This window comes from Pseudomyrmex gracilis, unplaced genomic scaffold (assembly GCF_002006095.1).
Source record: "Pseudomyrmex gracilis isolate BER0280 unplaced genomic scaffold, ASM200609v1 scaffold_233, whole genome shotgun sequence".
Taxonomy (NCBI): domain Eukaryota; kingdom Metazoa; phylum Arthropoda; class Insecta; order Hymenoptera; family Formicidae; genus Pseudomyrmex; species Pseudomyrmex gracilis.
The window spans coordinates 169,475-184,258 of record NW_018020817.1 but is presented as its reverse complement, the minus strand read 5'-3'; the positions used below and the strand labels follow the sequence as shown (position 1 = coordinate 184,258).

At 35.7% G+C, this 14,784-nt stretch overlaps 1 protein-coding gene across 3 annotated transcripts; it reads right to left on the bottom strand.

Moving 5' to 3' along the window:
• Positions 1-4,596: 4,596 nt before the first annotated feature.
• On the bottom strand, positions 4,597-14,112 carry LOC109859005 (RNA-binding protein 25). 3 transcript variants are annotated; one of them, XM_020436820.1, is made up of 12 exons: positions 13,811-14,112; positions 13,105-13,245; positions 12,241-12,595; positions 11,975-12,169; positions 11,782-11,897; positions 7,542-7,753; positions 6,571-7,183; positions 6,047-6,464; positions 5,694-5,912; positions 5,446-5,618; positions 5,075-5,221; positions 4,597-4,968 (listed from the first exon to the last, which is right to left on the bottom strand). In XM_020436820.1, exons 2-12 carry the CDS (start codon positions 13,210-13,212, stop codon positions 4,876-4,878), a joined length of 2,649 nt encoding a protein of 882 aa, XP_020292409.1. In that variant the 5' UTR covers positions 13,213-13,245; positions 13,811-14,112; the 3' UTR covers positions 4,597-4,875. The 3 variants fall into 3 exon arrangements, with proteins under 3 accessions (XP_020292409.1, XP_020292411.1, XP_020292410.1); XM_020436822.1 differs by having other exon boundaries at positions 12,241-12,565; XM_020436821.1 differs by having other exon boundaries at positions 13,983-14,112.
• Positions 14,113-14,784: the final 672 nt, after the last annotated feature.

The window sequence follows — 14,784 nt, the reverse complement described above, 5'->3', positions numbered from 1 at the left end:
CTGGTGCGTATTCAGTGCACAAATAAATCATAATTCACTACAATTATTGGCGGAGAAGAAAATTTCTCCACATTTAACGAAGTTGTTTTTTTTCAACAAAAAAATTCTCACAAAAATCTTTCAAGTATGTAGAACGCAAACCACTTTCCACGCGCGCATAAAATATATTTAAGTTTTTTCTTTTTTTTTTGGTCTCAAATGAGAGTCGATTACGAGATCGATATTAACCGCAAATAATGCACAGGTGTTCGTTATCGATCAGCTTTGCTACTTCGGCGAATGCTTTTTTCACGCGATCACGTGGTTAAATCGATCTTTTTTTTCCTCGTTGCGAAAGTTTACGTCCGGTTAAGAATGTAAACGCACTCGCGAAAAATCGCGTCTTGTTTTGTTAGATATATCGTTTTGTTCGTTTATCAATTTTCTCCTTTCGTTCAGACGTGTATAATTCGTGCACCATATATTAATCGCTCCGTATTTTATCCAACTCAGTAGCGAGATGAAACACGGTATATAGCGTTTGCATTTGCGTCATCACGTCATGACGGAACTCGACGGAGAAAGCGTTTTCGACGAAGAGAGTCTTGCCGAAAAGAGAGAAAGAGAGAGACAGAGAGAATTTGCGCATTCTCAACATCATGGTAAAAGATCGTGTGGGAAAATCGCGAAGAGGGCGGCAGAAACAAAAATATAAGATCTCGCTTAGACGTATGTCTGTGACGTCTGTTGAATCGATGTTTGCCCATGTTGTTCAACTGCGAAAAAGAGAGAGAGAGAGAGAGAGAGAGAGAAAGAAGTGAGAAAAAAGAGAGCAGGATTTACGTCGGAAGGAAAAGAAACAAGACTGTGAAAGTGCAATGGCACTTTTTACGTCCCTCTTGCGCTCTGTGAGAGCCGACTCTGATGCGCGTCTCGGTGCAGCGATTTTAAATTTCTATCAAATTTATCGCAGAAATTTTTTTGTACAAGATTCTCTTTGATATTCAACTATTAGAGAAGTAAAAACCAATAAGAGTCAAGCGCTCTTGATGTGCGCGTGAAAAATATAATTTTTTATCGCAGAAAGTTCATTTTATACAACTATAGCGATACGCGACTTAATTAACTTAGGTGATCATCGGGGTCTCATACGCGTATAAGGATGTTTTCAAACTTTTTTCGCACATTTTTCCCGTCCGATCCGGCGGAAGAAAATCATTATATATATCGCTGATAAAACATTATCTTTCGCCAATCGGGATAATAATTGTCCACTCGTGTAGCCGAGTCGGTTCCGAAGATATCCCATTGTTCGAAGGATCCTGGCTTGAGATACCAGATATTTTTCATCGTCCCGTATCTTCGTAACGTTCGCGTATTGTGACCACCCTGTTGTATCTCGCATGAGGACTTTGGAGCATACTTAGGCTCAGTACACACTGAAAATCGGTATTTCGCTTCTTATTGATCGCTTATTGCGTGTCGAACGATTTTTCGCGGCGTCAGCATCTAGAGATCCTTGTTTCGAGAATTTCGAGTCTTATTTATTATATAAAAAACAACCTATACTTTTAGCAAGTTTTTTTTTGCCAAAGTCTAACACGTAAAAATTACGTTCAGCATCTAACACAGCAAGAACAAACGTAATTACGATCGTGGCAATCATGCCAGACTATTATCTATCGCGCGATGTATACGATGCAATTCTCGCAAAGGTTACAACACGCCATCACGGCTCGTATCATAACCTTTGCAAGGCACTCTGTCGCAATGTTTTACATTTTACAATACGCGCGTACGCTGCCGCAATCGTGCGCATGCTTAACGCTTTTTATCGCGCGAATTAATGGCGCGCGGCGCTTTTTAAAAAATTTCGCTGATTTATGGAACTGACGCTGCATGCTGTACGATTGTTCTTGGTACAACAAATGATTTTTTTCTTCTCATTCAGAGGAGGTTTTTTTTTTTTTTATCAGCGCAAATGATTAAAAGACAGATTGCGGTGAGAGAATATAGAAAACCTGAAAATAAATAAATTGTTAGTGCAAAAAACCCAATTGCAATTTTGCTAATTTCAATTATTTCCTCGATACGCGGTCGTCGTTGTGAGATGATCTTTACGCGACCGGTACTTATTGAGAAGCAGCCGTGATACAGGATAGAAGAAGAGCGAAGCGAACATAGTTGGCGAAGAGAGGAAAGATGAGAGGGCGGGCGGGCGCCCACCTCTTCTTCAGGGTGCTCTTACCGTGCGTAAATATAGGGCATACCACGTAGCGAGTGTATCGCGAAGGGTGACCCCGATGACCTAAGTGGTACCCGAAGGCAACCAGGCTCGATGAAGAGGACGAGCGCGCGAAAGGAGTGAGAGAAGGGAATGAAGGGAGGTCTGGGGGAGGCCGATGCGAGGGAGGAACGAATCGTCCAGCCGGCTCCGAATAGAAAAAAAGACGGGTTCGCCAAAGAAGAAGAGAAGACGTGAAGAACAGCGAGAGAACGAGAGAGAAAGAGGAGGGGGAGAGAGCGGTGGTACGCTAAAGAGACGTACGTTCCCACACGAACCCCCCAAGATGCGTCCTGCCATGATCTGGACCCCCGATGCCCAGAAGCTGATAAAAACAGCTACAAAACTGCCTACCGGTGTTTTCTGCCTTTTGCTCCTGCATTACTCTCCCTTTCTCTCTTTCTCTCTCTCTTTCTTTCGTACCGTCTCTCTTCGACACCTTCTGTTTGAAGTCTCTTGTACTCTTCGTCATATATTTTAATTTAGTCACAAGAGATAAAAGCTATATATATATAGATATTAGAAAAAAAATCCACTAATAATTATTTGTAAATTGTAACAACGAGATAATTTTGCGCAAACACATTTTCTTTTCAATGAAAAAACAATCTACGTTTCTTATCAAAGAAAAAGTGTCAGTTGCATACGCAATTCAAATTATATAAGTGACACATACACACACACACACACACACATACGCACGTACGGAATGTGCCTTTAATCTTTCTAAATTTATCCCCATGCGCATATCTCACATTGTCGTGATTGTCGAGTTTACAATTGCAACACAGGTTTAGCGTGGGAATCGCAACAATGAAGATTATATTAAACCGGCGCAATTCCATGTCGGACGCGATCATCGCAATGGTGGCGTGAGTCACACATGTGGCGCGTTACTGGATCCTCTATGTGATGCGGAGTACATAAGTACGGGAAGAAATACGCAGTCGCGAGAATATATACAACATGTGTGAAAAATTACCGTTAATAGAGGGATTATTATTAGGAAGATTACAAGTCACTACAAGTGCGATGTTTACATGTGCGAATCAATCAGCCTTGGTAAGTAACGCGTGAAATGGCGCACGAAAGCGGTACAGACTTTTTAACAGATCAAGACTCATTAGATAATTTTGCGTAACTCGTTTCATTTCTGAATATTTCTTTTATTTTATTATATTTCGGGATTAATTGGTTCTATATATTATATGTAATTATTTATAATATACATTATTATTATTATTATTTATTATTATTATTATACGTAGTCATATAATGCACACAAACATACAAAAATAAAGCGAGTTTTTACATAAATTATTTAATGACTTTTGCTCTGGTAAACGGTGAACACATACATTGAGAAAAATACATTGCACACGCGGGGATACATAACGGAAGTGACTAATACGTTTTTTTCTTTTTTTAAATTTACCACCACTGCGTCATACGCTACTTATGACGCTGATTTCTCTCTTACAGGCAACGAAATTGCTTCGATTATTAGCAAATCAATAAATCTGGTTTTACGCAAACTGCTTTTGATAATTGGACAAAGAATTGAAATAGAAGAAAAACAGAGACACAAGAAAAAATATCGGGTTTGCTTCATACATCTCGGCAGAGAAACGGACGGAAGTTTTACAACTGCGCGAGACGCGAGTTAAAGTTGCAAAAGCTCACATACGGGTTTGGCTATGCGGGTGATGTGCTTTCAACGTACGCTTGTCTTTTGTGCGCCATCACGCACAGGTGTCGTGCAGTAAGCGCAAAATAGGTTTCGAAATATGTCAGATGTTTTTGTCATCACATTCCGAGACGAGACAATTTCTCGTCGAGATTTAATAATGAACTTGTCTCGACTATTGCTAATTAATTTTGATGAGTTTTTTCTCAACGCGTAAACAAAAATCCCGCGATACTGGATTTCTGTGAACGTGAATCAGAAATGTTTTTATACTTTTGTAAATATAAAAACTTTTCGCGACAAACTTCACGTGCGTTCTTTCCCTTTTTATGTTCAGGTGAAGATAAGAAGGGAAAGAACGAACGCGGTGAGGATTCATGCTCGTGCAAAAAAGAATCCACAGTTTTAAGTGGATTTTTTTTTTTATAAATTACTATAAATATAAACAAAATAAGTTAAATAGCGTGTCCGAGATGGATTACCGGCAGGTTGGTCAGATTTAGTTACAGGTTGACAGTTATATCAAGAGTTACTTATTTATTTAATTACTTACTTTGTTAATTACTTATTTATTTAATTTTATCATTTAGGCGAGTCATTATTTATCCGTCTGATAATGTGGACACATAATTCAAAACTATTTAAGTATTACACAATTATAGAAGTTTATTTTTAACACTAGTTGCTACACACTTAGACCATCTATCGAGCAACACTTGTGATTTTTGTTTAGAAAAGGATTTCTATAATAAAGAGAGAGAGAGAGAGAGAGAAAGAGAATACAACGGCAAATTGTGTGTAAATACACACAATTTCTACACAGTTTTCAAATCGAAAGTTTCACGCGCTCGCATAATACATGTATAATTCACGAGTTAATGAATGTTTTTTTTTTTTTTTTGCGGATGTGATATATTTGATTTATTTATTTCACTAATCCCATTTTCTTCGCTTCTACTTCGTAAATCAACAGCCTCCACATTTTGACTACAAACACTTCCGCTTCTTCGTCAAGTACCTAAAACACAGAAATAAGACACGTATGAAATCTGTGTATAAAACAACGATTATATTTGAGATATTTGATATTTACAACATATGCATTTGAGATATTTGACATTTACCATCTGAACATCGTCGAGTATTCCCTGAGGAGAACTACCCGCCATTACTTTGCTACAGATAAAATCCACTAGGGTAGGTTCCGGCTCACCAATGTATTCGATGATCTTTTTGTTAATCCAAGGTCTTATCCTCTTCTCCATTAATGTCTAAAGTAACAAAACATGCATAAAACTCAAATCATATTGACAAATAACAGAATTTTATCAATATAATTTTGCACAATATTAAGATAAGATTAGATTACTTCTTTTACGTTAGAGACAAAATTAACTGAATCAATTTATTTATAAATTATATTGACGGAAGACGAAAATTTTGTGAATTTGTATATGTATATTTAAAAACGCGCGCGCGTAAATCTCTCACTTACGTTATCGATGATTGCCCAATCGAGTTGGTAACCGAACAATGCGTTCTTATCAGTAGGTATCTTGTCTATGAGAGATTTTATGTGTTTTCGCTTTTCTTCTTGGCTCTTTGTACTTTCTTCTTTTCCCGTCTTCGCCGGTTCTTCAGCTTTCTTTTTCTTTTCATCACCGTAATCTGCAAGATAAAATGTTACAACATGTATTCTACCTTCCCTCGTTCGATGTGTAGTCAAAAACTTGAAATACTTACCTAAAGGTACAAGTTTACGTTTTTTCGCGTTATTAGCCGCGTCGTCATCATCATCGTTATTGAAAACATCTTTAACATCGATACGACCTTTTTTTCGTGTTTGATTCGTTTGTTGCAAATTTGTATTAACAGTACTAGGACTGACGGGAGTTTTACCGCCTACATTGTGATCGCTAGGACGATTTCCCGCATTTCCCATAGCAAATGGAACAAAATTACCTACAAGAAAAAACGATTGATTAAATAATTAATGATTAAATAATTAAATATAAAATGATTAAATAATTAATCAAATCAAACTTACGTGTATATAATACAAATCTAATTCCTTAATTTTGAATCAAGATACTTACTACCGCTCGTCTTTTCTGGTTCACTGACGAGAGACATACGCGAATCTTCGTCCAGTGAGGGTGGAATGGATTGAGCAGGAGTCGCAACCGATAGATGCGGCGATGGTCGTACGTCTTTTATGCTCTCTTCATCCACCTCCATAAGACCCTCGTGATTTTCTTCGCCGTCGCGATGATGATTTTGATGATGTCTATGATGCCGACGATGATGATGATGATGTCGCGGCGGCGTTCTGGATGGTGTTTCCGGCTGGGAAGCGTCATCAAATTGCACGCCATCATCGCTATCGCTTTCTATTGGCTCGGTTTCTATTGGCGGCATCACTTCCTTCTCTTTTTTCGTTGCCTTGTCATCTTCTTCGTCAATTATAGTAATTACAGGTTTAGGCTTGTACTGTTCCTCTCTCTCAGCTTTTAACTAAACAAACAAAATAGAAATAAATTTATATGACTGAAAAAAAATAGAAGATTCGTTTATTTGTAATTAAACAATTCAGATTTCTTAATATTTTTACTCAACTTACTCGTTCAAATTCTGCAGCAGGATCCGGATTGGACGTATCTGCATATAGTTTGTCGCGTAGACGTTGGAGTTCTTGACGTTCGGCACAACGATCCCGCGAATCCGCCTCTGCTTCAAGAGCTCGTTCCTCGAGCCGACGAGATAATTCTTTTCCTTTGTAATACTTGGCGTCATCACGATCGTCATCATAATCTTCGAGGAATTCTTTTAGACGCTTTGCCTCCCTCTCTCTCGCTTCTCGTTTTGCACGACGCTTCTCGGCTTCCTTCTCATATTCCTTCTGTTTGCGTCGTTCACGCGTCTCCCACGCTCTTAGACGCTCCTGATATGCCGCCTCTTTTTCTCTGGCTCGTCTCTCATTTTTCTTTCTCTCTTTCGCCTCTTCCTCCTCCTCTCTTTCACGCATAATTTCTCTCTCGGATTTCCTCACTTCTTCTCGCTCCCGTTCTCTTTCCCGTTCTCGATCTCTCTCCTTTTCTCTGTCTCGTTCACGTTCCCGTTCGCGTTCTCTCTCGCGATCCCGATCTCGTTCCCGTTCCCGTTCTCGATCTCTCTCACGATCTCTGTCTCGATCCCGGTCACTCCTCGTTCGATCCCTGTCACGTTCTTTAGATCTGAGAAGTTCAAACTTGTAAAATAGTTGCATGAAGAAAGAAGCTTTGTTCTCTGTTAAAATTTGATAACAAAAGAAAAGATATTCATGCCTCAATGAGAAAGATAGTGAGAGAGAGAGAGAGAGATAGAAGATATTCATGCCTCAGTGAGAGAGGTAGGAGGGAGAAAAAAAGAAAATTGAAAGTAAAAATGTGCTGACCATAGGATTCACATTAATCTCTACTGTATTTAAATTACATTTAAATTACAATCCGCATGTTACGTCGTGATAGTATACGTATGTTTTAGAAATTCTTTTATCAATATTATGTACTTTTACTTATTGATACAATATATTAATGCACATAAATGTCTCACCTAGATCTAGATCGACGTTTGTCTCTTCTACTGCTGCCAGTACTTCCACTACGACCTTTATGAGATGTAGGACTACCCGAATCTCCATCTTGATCATCCTTCGAGACATCGTCATCACGTTTATCACGTCGCTCTTTCTCTCGTTTCTCGCGCTCCTCTTTTTCAACAGCTTCCTTCTTTCGTTTCACTTGGGCCTTCTCCTCCTCTTGTTTCTACAAAACACAAGAAGGCGAGCACAGGTGAGACAATAAAGTTGAAATAAGCGTGTCGGTTTGTCATATTGATGAAATCAAAGTACTAGCAATCGTATCCTTCTTAGATGCGACAAAAAAAAAAAAACAAAAAAAAAATGAAAAACTAAAATAAAAGATTTACTACTTGTTGGCAAGTAGCGTCACACAACAAATAATAAGTCTTGTTATAAACTCAGTTGTAAAAATGCATATGTTTTGCTATAGACGCAACTTTGTTCAAATTAAATCTTAATCACAACTCATCAAATAAATTTTGTCAAAATATTTGCGAAGACGTGTTAAACAACTGTGTCTCTATTCTCAAGAATATTGTCGCGCGCAGATATTTTGTTGAAACAAACATACGTATACACGAGCAGAAAAAAAAAAAAAAAGATGTCGCGCTACATAGCTATGTTATAAATTTATTTGTAAAGAACGATTACTAGTTGTGTTATAAGCCTTAATCAAAGTCTGACATGTAAATGTAGAGAGATGTTCATTTCAATATGGTATACTCACTCCACTGGAGTATTCTCGATCGGCAGCATCTTACGCGAAATCTCGTTTACATATCAATTACCTAAGTGCAGGTACAAATATTTGGATACAAGGTATAAAAGTTAACTTAGACTCTAGAGTTTACATTTAAGTACCTTAACACTAAACAGATGCATCGCAGAGGCCACCCAATGTACTTACAACATTGCAAATGTGCCTGTAAAATCGATAGTGTCTAAGTCTATTTATGATATAAAATCTAAGTGCTTGAAAGGGGATTTGAGATTATTTAGACAATTTTGATTCACGATTTGATACTCTATAATTATTAGAAAGTATTATACCAATCGCAGGTGCAGTCACCATGAAGAAGAGTATCCCACCAAACATCTTTTCACATTTTCCAAGAAACTGTCGTATTGTCTGACAACATATGTTTTCCTCTGGTTACACGCGCTATTGGTGGCCGATGCAGCAAACTGTTGAATATCAAATGCACAATAGTTTGCCCACCGTTACTTTCCGTGTTATGAACGCAATGTCTTAGAAATAAATTAGTATGGTTGATCTTTACTCGTTATACTAGCAATAGGTTACTGTTTGGAAAATTAATTAATTCTGATGCTACTTTATATTGCAGGATTACGAAGATACATATGTATATCTATATATTTAGTTTATAAAAGTAAAATTATGTGTATGTGTGTATATAAAGAAAGTAGAAACCATCTACTAATAAAATGCTATTATATAATATATAATATTGCAAAATTATATATTATTGTTACACACGCACACACAACAAAGACTTTTTTTTGATAAATGTATATAATTGTTAGGAGAGCAAAGAGTATTTATATGTACCCACCGCTGCAAGTTTTACGTTATTTGTTCTTTTATCGTTTGTTAAATTTTATATATATATATATATATTTTTTTTTTATCATTAGTAATTCTATTACAATTTTATTTTTTCACAATTATTTATTATAGTTTTGTGAAACATATAAAATATCTTATCCATACAGTAACCCATGGTTTTAAGTTTTAACAAGGGCAGAATAACTCAGTGCATAAAAGTAGATGCACATTGTGAGGAGAAAGTAGACTGTCGAAAACGTGGTCAAAAAAGGTATATCTCTCAGATGGGTAGTTCACTAGCAAAAAAAAACTACAAGAACCGAATGCTTGTGTTGGCTCATGGTTGTGGAGTTTACTCACGGTGTGAAGTTGACTTGGTCAGTCAGTGTGGTGGTACCAGAGAATGGAGGAGCGCGCACCTAGGTACTACATGTCTGATCGAGACGCTGACAGAAGCTGTTTACACAAAATAAAGACAACAACTGAACAGTCGCCATTGATGATGGGCAAAATCAGTTTTCATTGTGTGTAGCGTACAGAGAAAATCTTTCGGTCCTATCAGTCTATCCAAAGATGTATAGAACAAAGAGTGTCAGCGTCAAAATATATTTTGCTCAAAATACGGTAACACTTTCTAAATCCTAAATTGCGCGTGAAAATAATCTGAACAACCCCGCTTACCTACATTTGCAATATGCGAATACTAGACTGCTAGACAACTCTTTTGTTTTTACAATAATTACATAATTATTATAAAAACAAAATATAGTTGCATAATGTATATAAAAAAAAAACAAATTTATTTAATTATATTTTATGTATAATACATTACAATAAATCTTTGACATTAAATATTATTGCTAGCAGTTTAGCATACCATATATGCAGAAGTAGATAAAATTAACTGATTAGTTATTACAAATGAATTGTAATCACATATCCATCTCTATAAACATAAAAAAATATTACAGTTGCAATGTTGCACAGATCTGTATTTGCAATAAATTCAACTGGAATATTAATAGAGATGAAATGATCAATTACATGTCGCCAGCTTGTCGCGGAGAGCTAAGAGAGTCTTCTTAACATTATTGCATATTTCGTTTTTGTTTTGGCTTTTTTTTCATGTTTGGTTTTTTTTTTTGGATTATACTCTGACTTACCGACGAGGCTGCAGCTGCCTGCGAAAATACGAGGGATGTGCTGTGATTGACTCCCTTCAGAGCCAATGAATGAGTGAAAGAGTGGTCCCCCACACACACAGCATTCCTAGGCGTGTGCGTTTGCTGTGTGCGACGCACGCTGCCTGTTATTATAATTATAGCAACGAATCACCGCTCCAATTGTTTAGAGCTAATAGAGCACACGCATTTTATCTCACAAAATACTTAAAAAATTACGTGTCTTTTAAAATACTCGTGTAATCTATATATCTCTACCGTATCCTCTTATAAATCCAGTTACATTCTTTTACACATTAAGTGTACACAGAGAGAAATAGTCTAGTTACCAGCATCTGCGATAAGATATATATGCGATTGGACACTTGTTATTTTTTCACATTACACATACTTTCCCAAAACAACTTGTTAGTTTGTGACCTCATGTTATCACTTAGATTGTTTAAGATTTTTTTTACAAAGTATATTCCTGTGTCCGGTCGCAGCATCTGTATAAAATAAGTGCTAACGGCAATGTACATCGATAAACATTAAAGATGTTCTTTTCGTATATAGCACGAGATTTACATTGTTGTTTTGTTGCTGAATGTACTTTTGCCTTCATCAAAATCATCAAGATATGATGTAGACAAAAATTGTTTTTTGTATATTTATACATATACATATATATATATGTATATATATATAACATCTCCAAATTGTATAAAAATTTAGCATAAAACAATCTTATATTTGATATTTCTCTCTCTCTCTCTTTCTCCTCTCTTTTAATGTGATCATTATACTTATACATATATTAATGTATAATCAATTTATGTAGGACCCGAATTAAAAAAAATAAATTGATAAATGTATATAGAAAATAAATGTTAAAAATAACTAACACATTAATGTAGAGTATTACAAAACTGTATCCGATATATACATTTTTTCTGAAAGTAAAGAAACTATTCTGCACATCTTTAGATCAAGTTGACAAGAAAGATAAAATAGATTAAAAAAATAAAGGACTAAGATGATATTAATTTTCAGAAAAATTACTATGTGTGTGTGTGTGTATGCGTACACGCATGCACGTATAAAATACGTATAAGCGCATTAATACATATACTATCTCATCTTGTTGAATTTTGAGTACACTATCTTATTCTGCTGAATAGTCATTATTTTGCAGTATAAGAGTGAAGACAAAATTATATATCATAATAAAAAGATGTTTTTTTTTAATAATTTCTAGTCCAGATTATATTATAAATATAAATATATAAATTATATTAAATTTATATGATAGATATAAGATATGAAATATTTTTAGTATGTTCCTTTTTAAGAAAATAAAATTTGTCTATTGTGTATTTTTATGTAATCAACGTTTAATAACTAATAAAAAAAAGCAAAGTCAAAAAAGAAAAAGGAGTATATTTGTATAGAAATATTAATAATAATAATAATAATAATAATTACCTTCATGACTTCCCTGAATTTGCCAATTTCTCGAGTAATCAAGTCTCTTTTACTTTCTTCTATCTCCGCATCATCCAGATTTAAGGATTTAGCTACCATTTTGGTCTGATGTTCTTCTGTAAGGAAAATAAATTAGAAATAATAATAACACTTTTATGCACGTGTGTTTAAACAAAATTTTTTAAGTACTTACCTGGAGCTACCTGTGCCATTTCCAAATCCGCAGCGTGTTCAGCTATGATCTGATTGATACGAGTAAGCGCATCTGCATCAACCACTCTCATGCCTTCGTCCATATAATCTTCGTTCTCTTCACCATCTGCTCCTTCACCAGATATCTCGTCTTGTAAAGGCGATTGACCACCTTTGAGTTTCTTTCTTCGCTCAGCTATTAAAGAAGTAATTATTTTAATAAAACCTCACCTCTCTTCTAACTTAGTTTTCATCTCAAAAGCTTACCTTTAAATTGATCCAGAGCTACTTTAGCTTTAGCATCCACTTTGACAACGAGTTTTTTAGTGCCTATTTCCATATCATGAAGTAATCTCACAGCTCTGAGACCCGCGTCAGGGCCAGCAAATTCACAAAAGCCAAACGCTTGCACTCTCTTCCAAGAAAGCACATGTCCACATGCGCTCAAAATATGTCTCATCATTACATCAGGTGCCCTGTCCATTATGTTACCAATAAATACTGTGACAGGCGGACCAGATTCCCTCTCACGTCTTCGATTGTTATCGTGACGATTCTGATTGCGTGAATAACGGACGGCAGGCGCTGATGTCTGCATCGCAGATACGGGTGTTGGTATCATCTATGTTTTATAAATGGTAGGATTCTTAATTATGCATATGTCTACTCATGCACTCTGCTTTTCCCCTCCCTTTCTAATAGCATGATTAATTTATTCTTATTTTAGCTATCTAAGCATTCCACCTTATTAAAACACATCACATGCATTAAACAAAATTAAAAAAAAAGAATATAACTAATTAATATATCTTTTCTCTTTTACTTTACAGATAATTATTTTAAACATTTGCATACACATACTTTGTGTGAATATATGTTTAAGATATATGTTAACATTATACATATGTTTCTTCATTATAAATAATTATTTTTTAAATCTTTTTTATTGAAACATTAAATTTCCCAGAGCTATAATTAAAATAAAAGTATTACTACTATATAAAACTGGTTTTTAATTAAAGAGAAGAAAATATAATACACACACAAAACAAAAGTACACACACATTTTAAAGATAATATAGCAATATGAAAAAAACACCTATCATGCTTTAATCAATTAAATATACTAACATGTGCCATAGGCATCACTCCACCTATCATCGGAGGTGGTGCGCTAACCATGTATGGCATTGGTGGCATTCCTGGAATACCCATGGGTGGTTGACCAGGATAAGACATGGTTGTGATTAATTGATACTATTGCAGTAAATCCTGAAACATGGTTTGAAAGAAAAATGTTATAAAATGTTTTAAATACAAACTAAACTTTATATTCAACAAAGAGAAAAAATGTACATGTGCACATATCTTTAACAAACAAAAAAATCTTTGTATATACTTTTATATATTTGTATGTACTTTGTTTCTCTCTTCTTCTCTTTTTTTCACACACATAATACAAATTATATACTAATTTATTGATATTACATAAAAAAAAAACAAAACAAATTTGCGAATAGTAGAATAGACGAAAAATTGCACAAACAATTTTGCATGTGCCGCATACAAGAACAATAAAAAAAAAACTCAATATCTTTTTTAGTTTTTATAGTAACCTTTAAGAGTTACTTTGAAACGCGTAAATACATACATAACATTGTCACAAAAATGGAACAAGCTTATGTGAAATATTTGCCGTTGAAAGAAATCACAATATATATAACTGTGATTATTCTCGCGTCATACCAAGATTTACGAACATTCGACGTCAATGCGGACAGACTTTTAACCACTAAACGCGAGAGCGTAGGACAATATCGTCAAGTATTATACTCACACAACTCAAACTACCCACTTGTGAGTTACCGTACTAGAAATTTACATGTCATTTCGATAAAATTATCTGATTAAGCAGAAATCCCTCACAAGTTGAATTTTACAGGTATTATGTACTTTAATAGTTTTCAGCACAAAAATTATGATATCACAGAATGCCATAGATAGGATACCATTATGTACTTCAACACAACATGGTAGCTCACTACTCATAAAGCCAGCGGCGCACGATGCTTTTTTGCTTGCTGGATCGCTTGCGTGCTCCTGTGCTGGCTACACACGCTTCGGACTGCTTTGCTGAAGTTTCGTGATAAATCACGGATACTATTTTTCTTGCACGGTCATATACCGGTTTATTACGAGAGCCAATCAGAACAAAACTTTTTAGATCACGTGATACTCTAAGGCTGCGTCCTGATTGGCTCCTGTCAGTAAATCAGTACAGAAGCATGCAAGCGATCTAGCAAGCAAAAAAGCATCGTACGTCTCTGGCTTCATTTTTCATCAAGCCCGTTCTACATTGGGTGCGTTCAGACAACTCAACGGTTGAGAGATCATCACTTATGATAGGACTATTCTTCAAAATCTGATTGGGTTCCAAAAGTATGATCCAATCAGAAGTGATTATCTCTTAACCGTTGTGCAACTGTTGAGTTGTCTGAACGCACCCAATGGGTGCGTTTTTTGCGTCCGTATGCGCTCGTGAAAGAGCGCAGACATATTATAGCTTAGTATTATTTCCCTGCACACTGGCTGCACTAGTTCACAGTCTATCTTTTTCCTTCTAATATGAATAAAAAAAAGATAGACTGTGAACTAGTGCAGCCAGTGCAGGAAAAAAACAAACATTATGTTGATGTATGACGGCGATTCGTCCAAATTTTTCCAGGCGGAGATATTGCAACCAATGAGAAGCTTCAAGACCATAGATGCCAGATTGAGGACGTTTGCAGCATGCTGCAACAAGTGGAGAGG